General features: G+C 51.2%; 1 protein-coding gene across 1 annotated transcript; it reads right to left on the bottom strand.

Moving 5' to 3' along the window:
* Positions 1-6: 6 nt before the first annotated feature.
* LOC125448595 (platelet-activating factor acetylhydrolase IB subunit alpha2-like) lies at positions 7-11,487 on the bottom strand. The gene is made up of 5 exons (XM_059641381.1): positions 10,947-11,487; positions 4,375-4,464; positions 2,833-2,949; positions 896-1,018; positions 7-493 (listed from the first exon to the last, which is right to left on the bottom strand). The coding sequence occupies exons 1-5, from the start codon at positions 11,433-11,435 to the stop codon at positions 215-217; spliced, it is 1,098 nt and encodes a 365-aa protein (XP_059497364.1). The 5' UTR covers positions 11,436-11,487; the 3' UTR covers positions 7-214.
* Between the last annotated feature and the right edge of the window lie 356 nt (positions 11,488-11,843).

Below are 11,843 nucleotides of genomic sequence, written 5' to 3'. Positions count from 1 at the left end.
GAGAGAGAGAGAGATAGAGGGGAGAGAATGAGAGATAGAGGGAAGAGAATGAGAAAGGTTGGGTTCAGTTGGTAGGTCACAGAAGAAGTCAGTCCAAGCATAGCCCTTTCAAGTTTGGTCATCTCACTGTGCGACCTGTCTCCCTTCGGGCCCTCTCTGTGCTGCAGGATCCACACAGCAGTGTGCCCAGGTTGACAGTGGCAGCCTCCAGCAATCAGATGCCCAGATTAGGGGGTTCAGAGGAAGCCTCACTCAGCAGCTGCTGTACCCGAGCATGGATGAGTTGGCAGACACTGCTGTAAGCGTGGCGGGTCAAGTGCAGGTAGTCATACATGTCATTGTGGCTGATGGTGCCGTCTGAGTTCACAAAGCCTGGGTCCACATCCAGGAAGGAAGCGTTGCTGATGTTCTCCACCATGCCCTTCACCAGCTCGTTCACCAGAGCGTTCTTCACCCTCAGTGGATTCGGGTCCTTCCCCCGGGGTAACAGACCCTGGAACAGGCAAAGGCAGGCATCAGGAGATGTGGATGATAGCAGAGACCGGAGCGGTGCCCAGGACAGGGGATGGGTAGGTAGTCTAAAACAGGTACCGAGGGCAGGAACATTTTACGCCACACAGCCACCAGCTTTGCACTGCTTTGCCCCCACTGCCCCCTTGCCCTAGCCTCACCAGGATGACGATCTTTGCACTGCTTTGCCCCCACTGCCCCCTTGCCCTAGCCTCACCAGGATGACGATCTTTGCACTGCTTTGCCCCCACTGCCCCCTTGCCCTAGCCTCACCAGGATGACGATCTTTGCACTGCTTTGCCCCCACTGCCCCCTTGCCCTAGCCTCACCAGGATGACGATCTTTGCACTGCTTTGCCCCCACTGCCCCCTTGCCCTAGCCTCACCAGGATGACGATCTTGGCCTGAGGCTGCCGCTGAATCACGAGGTGAACAATGGCTTCGATGCCCCCTGCCACCTGCTCTGCCGTGTGGTCATGGTTGTTGGTGCCCACCCACAGCACGATGACCTGCAAAGACAGTCACCCAGTAGTCAGGGTGGTGTACATGCACGCGCAGACACAGAACAGTTAACAAGTTTGCAGACGACAACCAAAATGGGAGGTCAGTGGACAGACAAGATATCAGGCGGGCCAGTGGGCCGAGGAGTGGCAGTTGGAGTTTAATTTACACAAAATTGAAGTGCTGCATTTTGGAAAAGATGAATTAGGGCAGGTAGTACACACTTAATGGTGTAAGTTATTGAACAAAGATACCTTAGGCTTGTAGTTCTTTGAAAGTGGAGTCGCAGGTAGACAGGGCGGTGAAAGAGGTGTTCGGTATGCTTGCCATTATTGGTCAATGCATTGAGTACAGAAGTTGGGAGGGTCATGTGCGGTTATACAGGACATTGGTTAGGGCCACTTTTGGAATACTGTGTGCCATTCTTGTTTCCATGCTATAGGAAAGATGTTGTTAAACATCAAAGGGTTCAGAAAAGACTTACAAGAATGTTGCTAGGATTGGAAGGTCTGGTGAACTAAAGGGAGAGGCCGAATAAACTGGGGCTACGTTCACCGGCTCGTCGAAGTGGTCACCTTGTAGAGGTTTATAAAATCATGAGGCGCACAGGTAGAGTAAATAAACAGGATTATTTTTCAACAATTCCTGGGTGCTACACTGGAATAAGGCATCATTACTGTAAGGTTATTACTCCACAGACAGAGAGATACATGAGGAGGATTGTTGGAGCAATGTAACATGAATATTCACTGTTCAGAACCATTACCCTGCAAAACATACACAGGCAGGGCCAGGACAGCAGAAGTGCTGCACTATCAGACGTGCTGTCTTTGGCACAAGAAGTTGAAACTTCAAACATCTTATTTGATTTAGTGTCTTCTGAACTAGACCAGACCCTGTCAAGATATTTTAAGAAGGTAGCTGAGACCTTGACTTTTTATCACTTTAAAAGGTAGATGTGAAGTGCGTGTTTCAGATACAATGTGATTGGTCAAACCACTTGACGTTAAGCGGAACACAATTTATCTAAACATTGTAGTTAAAATACAACAAAAGAAAGAGGAATTTAGAATAACTTAGCTCCACTGGAAAACTTAACCAAATAATAGATATCGTAACTATTACTAATTAACTGTTCCAATATAGTAACAGCCCATTAACACACCCCTTGGCAAAAAGGCAAATTCAGAGAAACAGGTTTCTCTCACAGGAATCCCAGCAGCACAGAGAAATCCCAGCTTCTAGCTGTAACCAAGAGAGGGAAAATATAATTGCTGCTACTTCAAAGCTCCAGCAAATTCTGCCCCGTTGGGACTCTAACTGTGACTGTTTAAAGGTCAACCTAAAAACTAAAAACAAAATTGAAATCCTAACTCTGAGAGAGCTGGCCACACCCAGCCAAGCTATTTCTATTGTTCTGACTTTAAGTTTTAAAAAAAAACACCCCAAGGCCTCTCAAACTGTTTATGTTAGCTGGCTTTCCAAGTAGACAGTTCAGACACCTCTGTCTGAAAACCTTTCTTTAAAACAAGACAGGACAAAACATCTTAAAGCCACAGTACCATCACAAGAGTATGTGTTGAGGAAGCTGCAGCAAGATGACTAGGAGAATGGATGGGCAAGAGGAGGGTATTGTGTGGGCAGGCAGCTTGCTGATCCTTGTGGGAAATTTAATGCCCAATTCAACATCAATAAAAGAGGTGAACTGATCACTCACACTTAATGGTCTTGAGGGACAGTGTTACTTTGCCCCTTGAATTATTGATACTCTCTATCCCTGCCATTCTGTCCCCTTCATTCTGACAATCTCCACAAATCTTACCTTGGGTCTGATATTCTCCAGTTCCCCATGTTGAAGTCTCCACAGAACGTTCTGGGTTGCGTCACCACCAATTCCAAAATTCAGGGCATGGAGCGGGGAAAATAACTGACGCCAGATCTGAGCAGAGACAGAAGGTCAAAAAAGGCAGTGAGACTGAGGGTCAGAGACAGAGATAGACAGGGGGGGGGGGGGGGGAGGAGGAAGAGTAAGATGGAGGGGGTGAGGGGGCGTGAGATGGGGCTGAGGTGGGGGCGCGTGAGTGAGAGGTAGACACAGGAGTGGGAGAAACATGGAGAGAGGCAGAGCATCACGGAGAGAGAGAGAAAGAGACAGAGTAGGTGTGAGTGTGCAAGGTGACATTGAGGAAAGAAGGTGTTTGTGTGATTGGAGATCGATGTGAAGAGATTTACTAGCTGGTATGGACCAATTTAGTAATGAATAGAGGCTGGATAAGATTGGGTTATCATCTTTGGAGCAGAGAAGGTTGAAGGGGATCTGATAGTCAGGCAGAAGGTAAGAAGGGGCAAGGATAGGGTGAATAGAAGACTGCTCTTCTCTTAGTCGAATAGTCCATAATAAGGAGGCATAATATTAAAAGGTGAGAGAGAGGAAGGTGATTTAGAGGGCATGAGAGGAAATAGGTTTGTCACCCAGGGGTGATGGGACTGCAATTTACTGACTGGGAGTTTGCTGAAGTGGGAACCTCACAATATTGAAAAAGTACTTCGATGACAACATTCAAGACTATGGGACTAGTATGAGAAGGTGGGACTTGTGTGGATTTAGAGTAGTTCAGACAGTTTTATTCAGACACTGTAGTTCAATCAGCTAAAGGGCACCTCCAGTCTTGTGTGATTCCGTGACTCTGTTAGGAAGCGAGCAGGAATGAGACTGGGCGATGGAGAGGGTCATGTAGACAGATGGTGAGCGAGAGGGAAAGGCATGGCAGGGGACATGGGAAGACAGCAAGAGAGTGACTGCATGGGGGGGGGGGGAGGTGCAGTGAAAGAGACACAGAGAGGGACACGAGGAGGGAATGAGAGAGAGAAAGAGAGAGGAGTGAGAGAGCAAGTGAAAGAAAGACATGGAGGTGACCGTAGAGACCAAGAAAGACATGAGGGGAGAGAGCGTTAAAGTGATGGAGACTGGGAATACTGATTCCCGGGAACAATGCACAGAACACTATGAATGCAAGAATTATAGCACTTATCACCGTCTCTCCATTTCACGCCCCCCTGACCCAGGTCACAGAGTGCATTTCAGTTCAGGTCAAAATTTCAAAGCAAATGGAATTGCTGTCCAGCTCAGAGGAGGATAAAACAGCAGTCTGATCTGCATCAAAAAAAATACTTGCATCTCCCAGGAAACGATGATTATGTTGGACATTTCTTGTATTCCCTTCTCCTGATTCCCAGCTCTTTTCTCACTTATCCCTCAATCCCCGCTTTCCCAGTGTTTTTTCCAATTGACTCTTTCCTGAGAAACAGGCATTGCTGACCAGTATTTATTCTTGCCCTGGGAGGTAAGAGGGCAGGATCTCACCTCAAACTGGTGGAGTAACTGAACCAAAGAGTCTCCCACAAACAGGACGTCGGGCTCCTTATCCTTCGTGTCTGCCACAAAGCGGTTATGCTACAAGATACAAGAGAAAAGCGATCCAGGAAAACAGACATTTTGTGGTGGACTCGAAAGGTTAAATTATGAGGGGTGATTATAGAGTCATTCAGCATGGAATCAGACCCTGCTCTCCAACCAGTCCATGCCGAATATAATCCCAAACCAAACTAGTCCTGCCTGCCCATTGCCCCTCCTTTCCTGTTTGAATACTTATCGAAATATATATAGACTGGAGAGTTGGGCAGATAAATGGCAGATGGAGTTCAATCTGGGCAAATGCGAGGTGATGCATTTTGGAAGATCAAATTCAAGGGCGAACTATACAGTAAATGGAAAAGTCCTAGGGAAAATTGATGAACAGAGAGATCTGGGTGTTCAGGTCCATTGTTCCCTGAAGGTGACAACGCAGGTCAATAGGGTGGTCAAGAAGGCATATGGCATCAGAGATAATGGGAACTGCAGATGCTGGAGATTCCAAGATAATAAAATGTGAGGCTGGATGAACACAGCAGGCCAAGCAGCATCTCAGGAGCACAAAAGCTGACGTTTCGGGCCTAGACCCTTCATCAGAGAGGGGGATGGGGAGAGGGAACTGGAATAAATAGGGTGAGAGGGGGAGGCGGACCAAAGATGGAGAGTAAAGAAGATAGGTGGAGAGAGTGTAGTTGGGGAGGTAGGGAGGGGATAGGTTAGTCCAGGGAAGACGGACAGGTCAAGGAGGTGGGATGAGGTTAGTAGGTAGCTGGGGGTGCGGCTTGGGGTGGGAGGAAGGGATGGGTGAGAGGAAGAAGCGGTTAGGGAGGCAGAGACAGGTTGGACTGGTTTTGGGATGCAGTGGGTGGGGGGGAAGAGCTGGGCTGGTTGTGTGGTGCAGTGGGGGGAGGGGATGAACTGGGCTGGTTTAGGGATGCAGTAGGGGAAGGGGAGATTTTGAAACTGGTGAAGTCCACATTGATACCATATGGCTGCAGGGTTCCCAGGCGGAATATGAGTTGCTGTTCCTGCAACCTTCGGGTGGCATCATTGTGGCAGTGCAGGAGGCCCATGATGGACATGTCATCAAGAGAATGGGAGGGGGAGTGGAAATGGTTTGCGACTGGGAGGTGCAGTTGTTTGTTGCGAACTGAGCGGAGGTGTTCTGCAAAGCGGTCCCCAAGCCTCCGCTTGGTTTCCCCAATGTAGAGGATGCCGCACCAGTCACGGTCGGACATAGAGCAGTTTTTCCGCCGTCTTCGCCTCCATGCCTACTTCTTCAACCGGGAACCCAACCCTCCTTCCACTGACCCCTTCACCCGCTTCCAACACAAGTCCTCCTCCTGGACACCACCCTCAGGCCTCCTACCCTCCCTCGACCTCTTCATCTCCAACTGCCGTCGAGACATTAACCGCCTCAACCTCTCCACCCCTCTCACCCACTCCAACCTCTCCCCCGCAGAATGGGCAGCCCTCCGCTCCAACCCCAACCTCACCATCAAACCCGCAGACAAGGGTGGCGCAGTGGTAGTATGGCGCACTGACCTCTACATCGCCGAGGCCAGACGCCAACTCTCCGACACCACCTCCTACCGCCTCGTCGATCATGACCCCACACCCGAGCACCAAACCATCATCTCCAACACCATTCACGACCTCATCACCTCAGGGGACCTCCCACCCACAGCCTCCAACCTCATTGTTCCCCAACCCCGCACGGCCCGTTTCTATCTCCTTCCCAAAATCCACAAACCTGCCTGCCCTGGTCGACCCATCGTCTCAGCCTGCTCCTGCCCCACCGAACTCATCTCCACCTATCTGGACTCCATTTTCTCCCCTTTGGTCCAGGAACTCCCCACCTACGTCCGTGACACCACCCACGCCCTCCACCTCCTCCAGGACTTCCAATTCCCTGGCCCCCAACACCTCATATTCACCATGGACGTCCAGTCCCTGTACACCTGCATTCCGCATGGAGATGGCCTCAAGGCCCTCCGCTTCTTCCTGTCCCGCAGGCCCGACCAGGCACCCTCCACCGACACTCTCATCCGCCTAGCTGAACTCGTCCTCACACTCAACAACTTCTCTTTTGACCCCTCCCACTTCCTACAGACTAAGGGGGTGGCCATGGGCACCCGCATGGGCCCCAGCTATGCCTGCCTCTTTGTAGGTTACGTGGAACAGTCCCTCTTCCGCACCTACACAGGCCCCAAACCCCAACTCTTCCTCCGGTACATTGATGACTGTATCGGCGCCGCCTCTTGCTCCCCAGAGGAGCTCGAACAGTTCATCCACTTCACCAACACCTTCCACCCCAACCTTCAGTTCACCTGGGCCATCTCCAGCACATCCCTCACCTTCCTGGACCTCTCAGTCTCCATCTCAGGCAACCAGCTTGTAACTGATGTCCATTTCAAGCCCACCGACTCCCACAGCTACCTAGAATACACCTCCTCCCACCCACCCTCCTGCAAAAATTCCATCCCCCATTCCCAATTCCTCCGCCTCCGCCGCATCTGCTCCCACGATAAGACATTCCACTCCTGCACATCCCAGATGTCCAAGTTCTTTAAGGACCGCAACTTTCCCCCCACGGTGATCGAGAACGCCCTTGACCGCGTCTCCCGCGACACATCCCTCACACCCCGCCCCCGCCACAACCGCCCCAAGAGGATCCCCCTCGTTCTCACACACCACCCTACCAACCTCCGGATACAACGCATTATCCTCCGACACTTCCGCCATTTACAATCCGACCCCACCACCCAAGACATTTTTCCATCCCCTCCCCTGTCTGCTTTCCAGAGAGACCACTCTCTCCGTGACTCCCTTGTTCGCTCCACACTGCCCTCCAACCCCACCACACCCGGCACCTTCCCCTGCAACCGCAGGATATGCTACACTTGTCCCCACACCTCCTCCCTCACCCCCATCCCAGGCCCCAAGATGACATTCCACATTAAGCAGAGGTTCACCTGCACATCTGCCAATGTGGTATACTGCATCCACTGTACCCGGTGCGGCTACCTCTACATTGGGGAAACCAAGCGGAGGCTTGGGGACCGCTTTGCAGAACACCTCCGCTCAGTTCGCAACAAACAACTGCACCTCCCAGTCGCAAACCATTTCCACTCCCCCTCCCATTCTCTTGATGACATGTCCATCATGGGCCTCCTGCACTGCCACAATGATGCCACCCGAAGGTTGCAGGAACAGCAACTCATATTCCGCCTGGGAACCCTGCAGCCATATGGTATCAATGTGGACTTCACCAGTTTCAAAATCTCCCCTTCCCCTACTGCATCCCTAAACCAGCCCAGTTCATCCCCTCCCCCCACTGCACCACACAACCAGCCCAGCTCTTCCCCCCCACCCACTGCATCCCAAAACCAGTCCAACCTGTCTCTGCCTCCCTAACCGCTTCTTCCTCTCACCCATCCCTTCCTCCCACCCCAAGCCGCACCCCCAGCTACCTACTAACCTCATCCCACCTCCTTGACCTGTCCGTCTTCCCTGGACTGACCTATCCCCTCCCTACCTCCCCACCTACACACTCTCCACCTATCTTCTTTACTCTCCATCTTCGGTCCGCCTCCCCCTCTCTCCCTATTTATTCCAGTTCCCTCCCCCCATCCCCCTCTCTGATGAAGGGTCTAGGCCCGAAACGTCAGCTTTTGTGCTCCTGAGATGCTGCTTGGCCTGCTGTGTTCATCCAGCCTCACATTTTATTATCTTGGCATATGGCATGCTTTCCTTCATTGGGCGGGATATTGAGTACAAGAGTTGGCAGGTCACGTTGCAGTTGTATAGGACTTTGGTTCGGCTACATTTGGAGAACTGTGTACAGTTCTGGTCGGCACATTACCAAACGGATGTGGATGCTTTGGAGAAGGTGCAGAGGAGGTTCACCAGGATGTTGCCTGGTATGGAGGGTGCTAGCTATGAAGAGAGGTTGAGTAGATTAGGATTATTTTCATTAGAAAGATGGAGATTGAGGGGGGACCTGATTGAGGTCTACAAAATCATGAGGGGTACAGACAGGGTGGATAGCAAAAAGCTTTTTCCCCAGAGTGGGGGACTCAGTTACTACGGGTCATGAGTTCAAAGTGAGAGGAGGAAAGTTTAAGGGAGATATGCGTGGAAAGTTCTTTACACAGAGGGTGGTGGGTGCCTGGAACGCGTTGCCAGCAGAGATGGTAGACGCAGACACGTTAGTGTCTTTTAAGATATATCTGGACAGGTACACGGATGGGCAGAGAGCAAATGGACACAGACCGTTAGAAAATAGATGACAGGTTGGACAGAGGATCTTGATCGGTGCAGGCTTGGAGGGCCGAAGGGCCTGTTCCTGTGCTGTAGGTTTCTTTGTAAACATTGTAACTGAACCAATATCCACTTCCTCTGGCAGCTCATTCCACACACACAAACTACTCTGTGCAAAGAAAGTTGTCCCTTGTGTCCTTTATAAATCTTTCTCCTCTCACCTTACAAATATGCTTCCTAGTTTTCAACTCCCCTACCCCAAGGAAAAGATACCTGCTGTATCTATACCTCTCATCGACGTTTATAAAATCGTAATGTCACCCCTGACCTCCTGCGCTCCAGTTAAAAAAGTTCAAGCCTATCCAGCCTGTTTGTAACTCAAGCTCTCCATTCTCGGCAACGTTTTGGTAAATCTTTTCTGGACTCTCTCCAGCTTAATAATATCCTTCCTATAACAGGGCGACCGGAACTGTACACAATACTCCAGAAGAGGACTCACCAATGTCCTGTACAAACTCAACATAATGTCCCAACTCCTATACTCAAAGGACTGAGCAATGAAGCAAGCGTTAGAAATACCTTCTTAATAATTGTTCCTCAAGTTGTCCTCTGAGCCACTTGTTGCTCACCTTAAAACCGTGCCCCTGCTTAGGGAGGGGGAATGTTTTACCTTCTCTACCGTGTGTATGCCCTTAATCAGACGCATCCTCCCCCAGTGTTTGCTGCAAATATTACAAGTCTTTCTTCAGGGCTAAATTGCTCCATCCCAGACAACCTCCTCGTGAATCTCCTCTGCGCCCTCTCCACAGTGCAATCTTGCGCTTCCATTAATGTGGTGACTAGAACTTCACACAGTCATCACCATGGTCAGCGGTCCCTCGCAGATGAGGATGACTCTCTTCCACGCTCAGGATGAATCTGGAGGTGGCTGTATAGACCGACATGGCTTCCACAGGCTCTGTTTCACTTGGGGCAGAAGGTGATGGTTGCGGAAAGGGGTGCGTGGGGTGTTGGTGTGGCAGCGCGCTCCTGTCACTGTTTTCACCTGCCCTCTGCTTTCTCCAGGTGCTCGATGCCTTCCCGGATGCTCCTCCTCCTCCACTTTGGACACTCTTGGGCCAGTGATTCCCAGGTTTCTGTGGGAATGCTGCACTTCTCCAGCGAGGCCTGGAGGGTATTCCTGAAGCACTTCCTCTGTCCACTTGGAGTTCACCAGCCATTTTGGAGCTGGGAGTCCACACCTCCTCTGAATGCCTCGGTGCTGGGGATGTTGGGCTGGTCGAAGATGCTACTGTTGGTATGTCCTTCTTCCCAGCAGATTGCGGTGGCCTGACTAACATCTTACGCAGCTCCAACAGAACCTCCCTGGTCTATTAGTCAAGGCGTTGACTAATAAAGGCAAGAATCTCAATTGCCTGGGGCTCATAGAGTGCAATGCACTGCCCCAACCTCTGAGCGAGGAAACTGGGATTTGGGTTCCACCTGCTGTAAAATATTTGGACAGGTTAGATGGAAAATACATGTCCTGCGCCTCCTCCACGTTCATCTAGCTGACCGTTACCTTCAAGGATTCACAGACAACGCACAATTCCCTGGGGATCTTTTGTGTTGCCCCTTGCATTGCCAGGTCTCCCAAAATGCATTGCCTCTCACTTTTCAGAATTATATTCTCGGATGGTACAGTAAAAACATGCAAAAGACATCCGGTTGGATACAAGAATGGAAAAGGCTTAGAGATAATGTGCTAAATGCTGGAAAATGGGACAATATTAAGTTTAGGATATCTGCTGAGCATGGATGGGTTGGACTGAAGGGTCTGTTTCCATGCTGTACGTCTCTGTGACACTGTAGCAGCAAGCAGCCCAGACAAACGCCCCCTACCCTCCAACTGTACCGTCCTATGAGCGAATGGTATGCTCCTCTCGATACACCACATCATCAATTCTTGTGCCAGCTGCAAACTTACAGCTCCTACATTTGTGGATAGATCATTACCGTGCACTGTAAAACAACAAGTGATCCTGCACTAAACCCAATGGTACACCTCTGCTTCCTGTCGCTACACCAATTTAGGGTCCAATTTGCCCTGAGCTTCTTAGCCTGTCGGCCATGCATGACATTACCAGAAACCATACTGAAGCCCATGTAGGCTACATCTGCCACATTAACCCCTCACTGTCCCTCAGGGGGCACATCATAGGAACGTGTAAGAGTGCCCCTTGAGAGCGCGGCTGAAGGAGGAACCCAGCTGTCCCGTTCACCTGAGACATCCATCGTTCGTCGCCCTGAATGTCCACGACCGCAACGGGAATGGCTGCTGGGTTGTTATCTCCGTCACTCATTGTGTCTGCAAAGATCAGCACAGAACCTCCCGGGCAGCTCTCTGTCCTCTGAGAGGGCAATCCTGCGGGAAAAAGAAAACACAGAGGGGGAAGTGAGTGTGTCAGAGAGCATGGCGCTGCTGGGCAAAGGGTCAAACGAAGGAGGTGGCTCGGTGGCTCAGTGGTGAGCACCGCAGCCTCACAGTGCCAGGGACCCGGGTTCGATCCCACCCTCGGGAGACTGTGCAAACTCCGCACAGACATTCTCCCTTGTGTCTGCGTGGGTTTCCTCCCACAGCCCAAGGATGTGCAGGCGGGGTGGACTGGCCAGGCTAAACTGCCCGCAGTGTTCGGGGGCGTGTGGGTTATAGGGGGATGCAAGGGGCAGTATGGGCTCGTTGGGCCGAAGCGCCTGTTTCCACACCGCATGGATTCTAAGTCTAATACTGTCTCCTCGCCCCTGGGTCTCTCTCTCGCTCGCTCCTGCCCCACCATCTCTCTCTCTCTCGCTCCTGCCCACTCTCCCTCTCTCCATGTTCCTTACCCAAGCTCTGGGCGGTTTATTTCTGCGCATGCTCACTGCGTTAGACAACTCCATTCCCCCGAAGTTGGGGGGGGGGGATGAGGACGGAACGATCTGTCAGAAAGCGGAGGGAGGGAGTAGAACATGAGTCTCAACAGACAGAGGGCGGTCCTGCACCAAACTGAGCGGGGGAGGGGGAAGGGGAATATACCAAAAGGGATGAAGGGGGACAGAACTGCATTGAACACAGAGAGTGCAGTACTGTACACAAACAGAGAGAGTGAGAGTGTAGTACTGCACCAAAACAGAGAGAG

Source organism: Stegostoma tigrinum, chromosome 41 (genome assembly GCF_030684315.1).
Source record: "Stegostoma tigrinum isolate sSteTig4 chromosome 41, sSteTig4.hap1, whole genome shotgun sequence".
Taxonomy (NCBI): Eukaryota; Metazoa; Chordata; class Chondrichthyes; order Orectolobiformes; family Stegostomatidae; genus Stegostoma; species Stegostoma tigrinum.
This window is presented reverse-complemented; position numbering and strand designations above follow the sequence as displayed.

Excerpts from the sequence above, each read along its gene's own strand:
- LOC125448595 (XM_059641381.1), bottom strand. The coding sequence starts at position 11,435 with ATGCGGTGTGGAAACAGGCGCTTCGGCCCAACGAGCCCATACTGCCCC. Across the intron at positions 4,465-10,946 it reads ACGAACGATGGATGTCTCAG|CATAACCGCTTTGTGGCAGA; the intron begins GTGAACGGGACA and ends TGTATCTTGTAG. Across the intron at positions 2,950-4,374 it reads AGTTACTCCACCAGTTTGAG|ATCTGGCGTCAGTTATTTTC; the intron begins GTGAGATCCTGC and ends GTCTCTGCTCAG.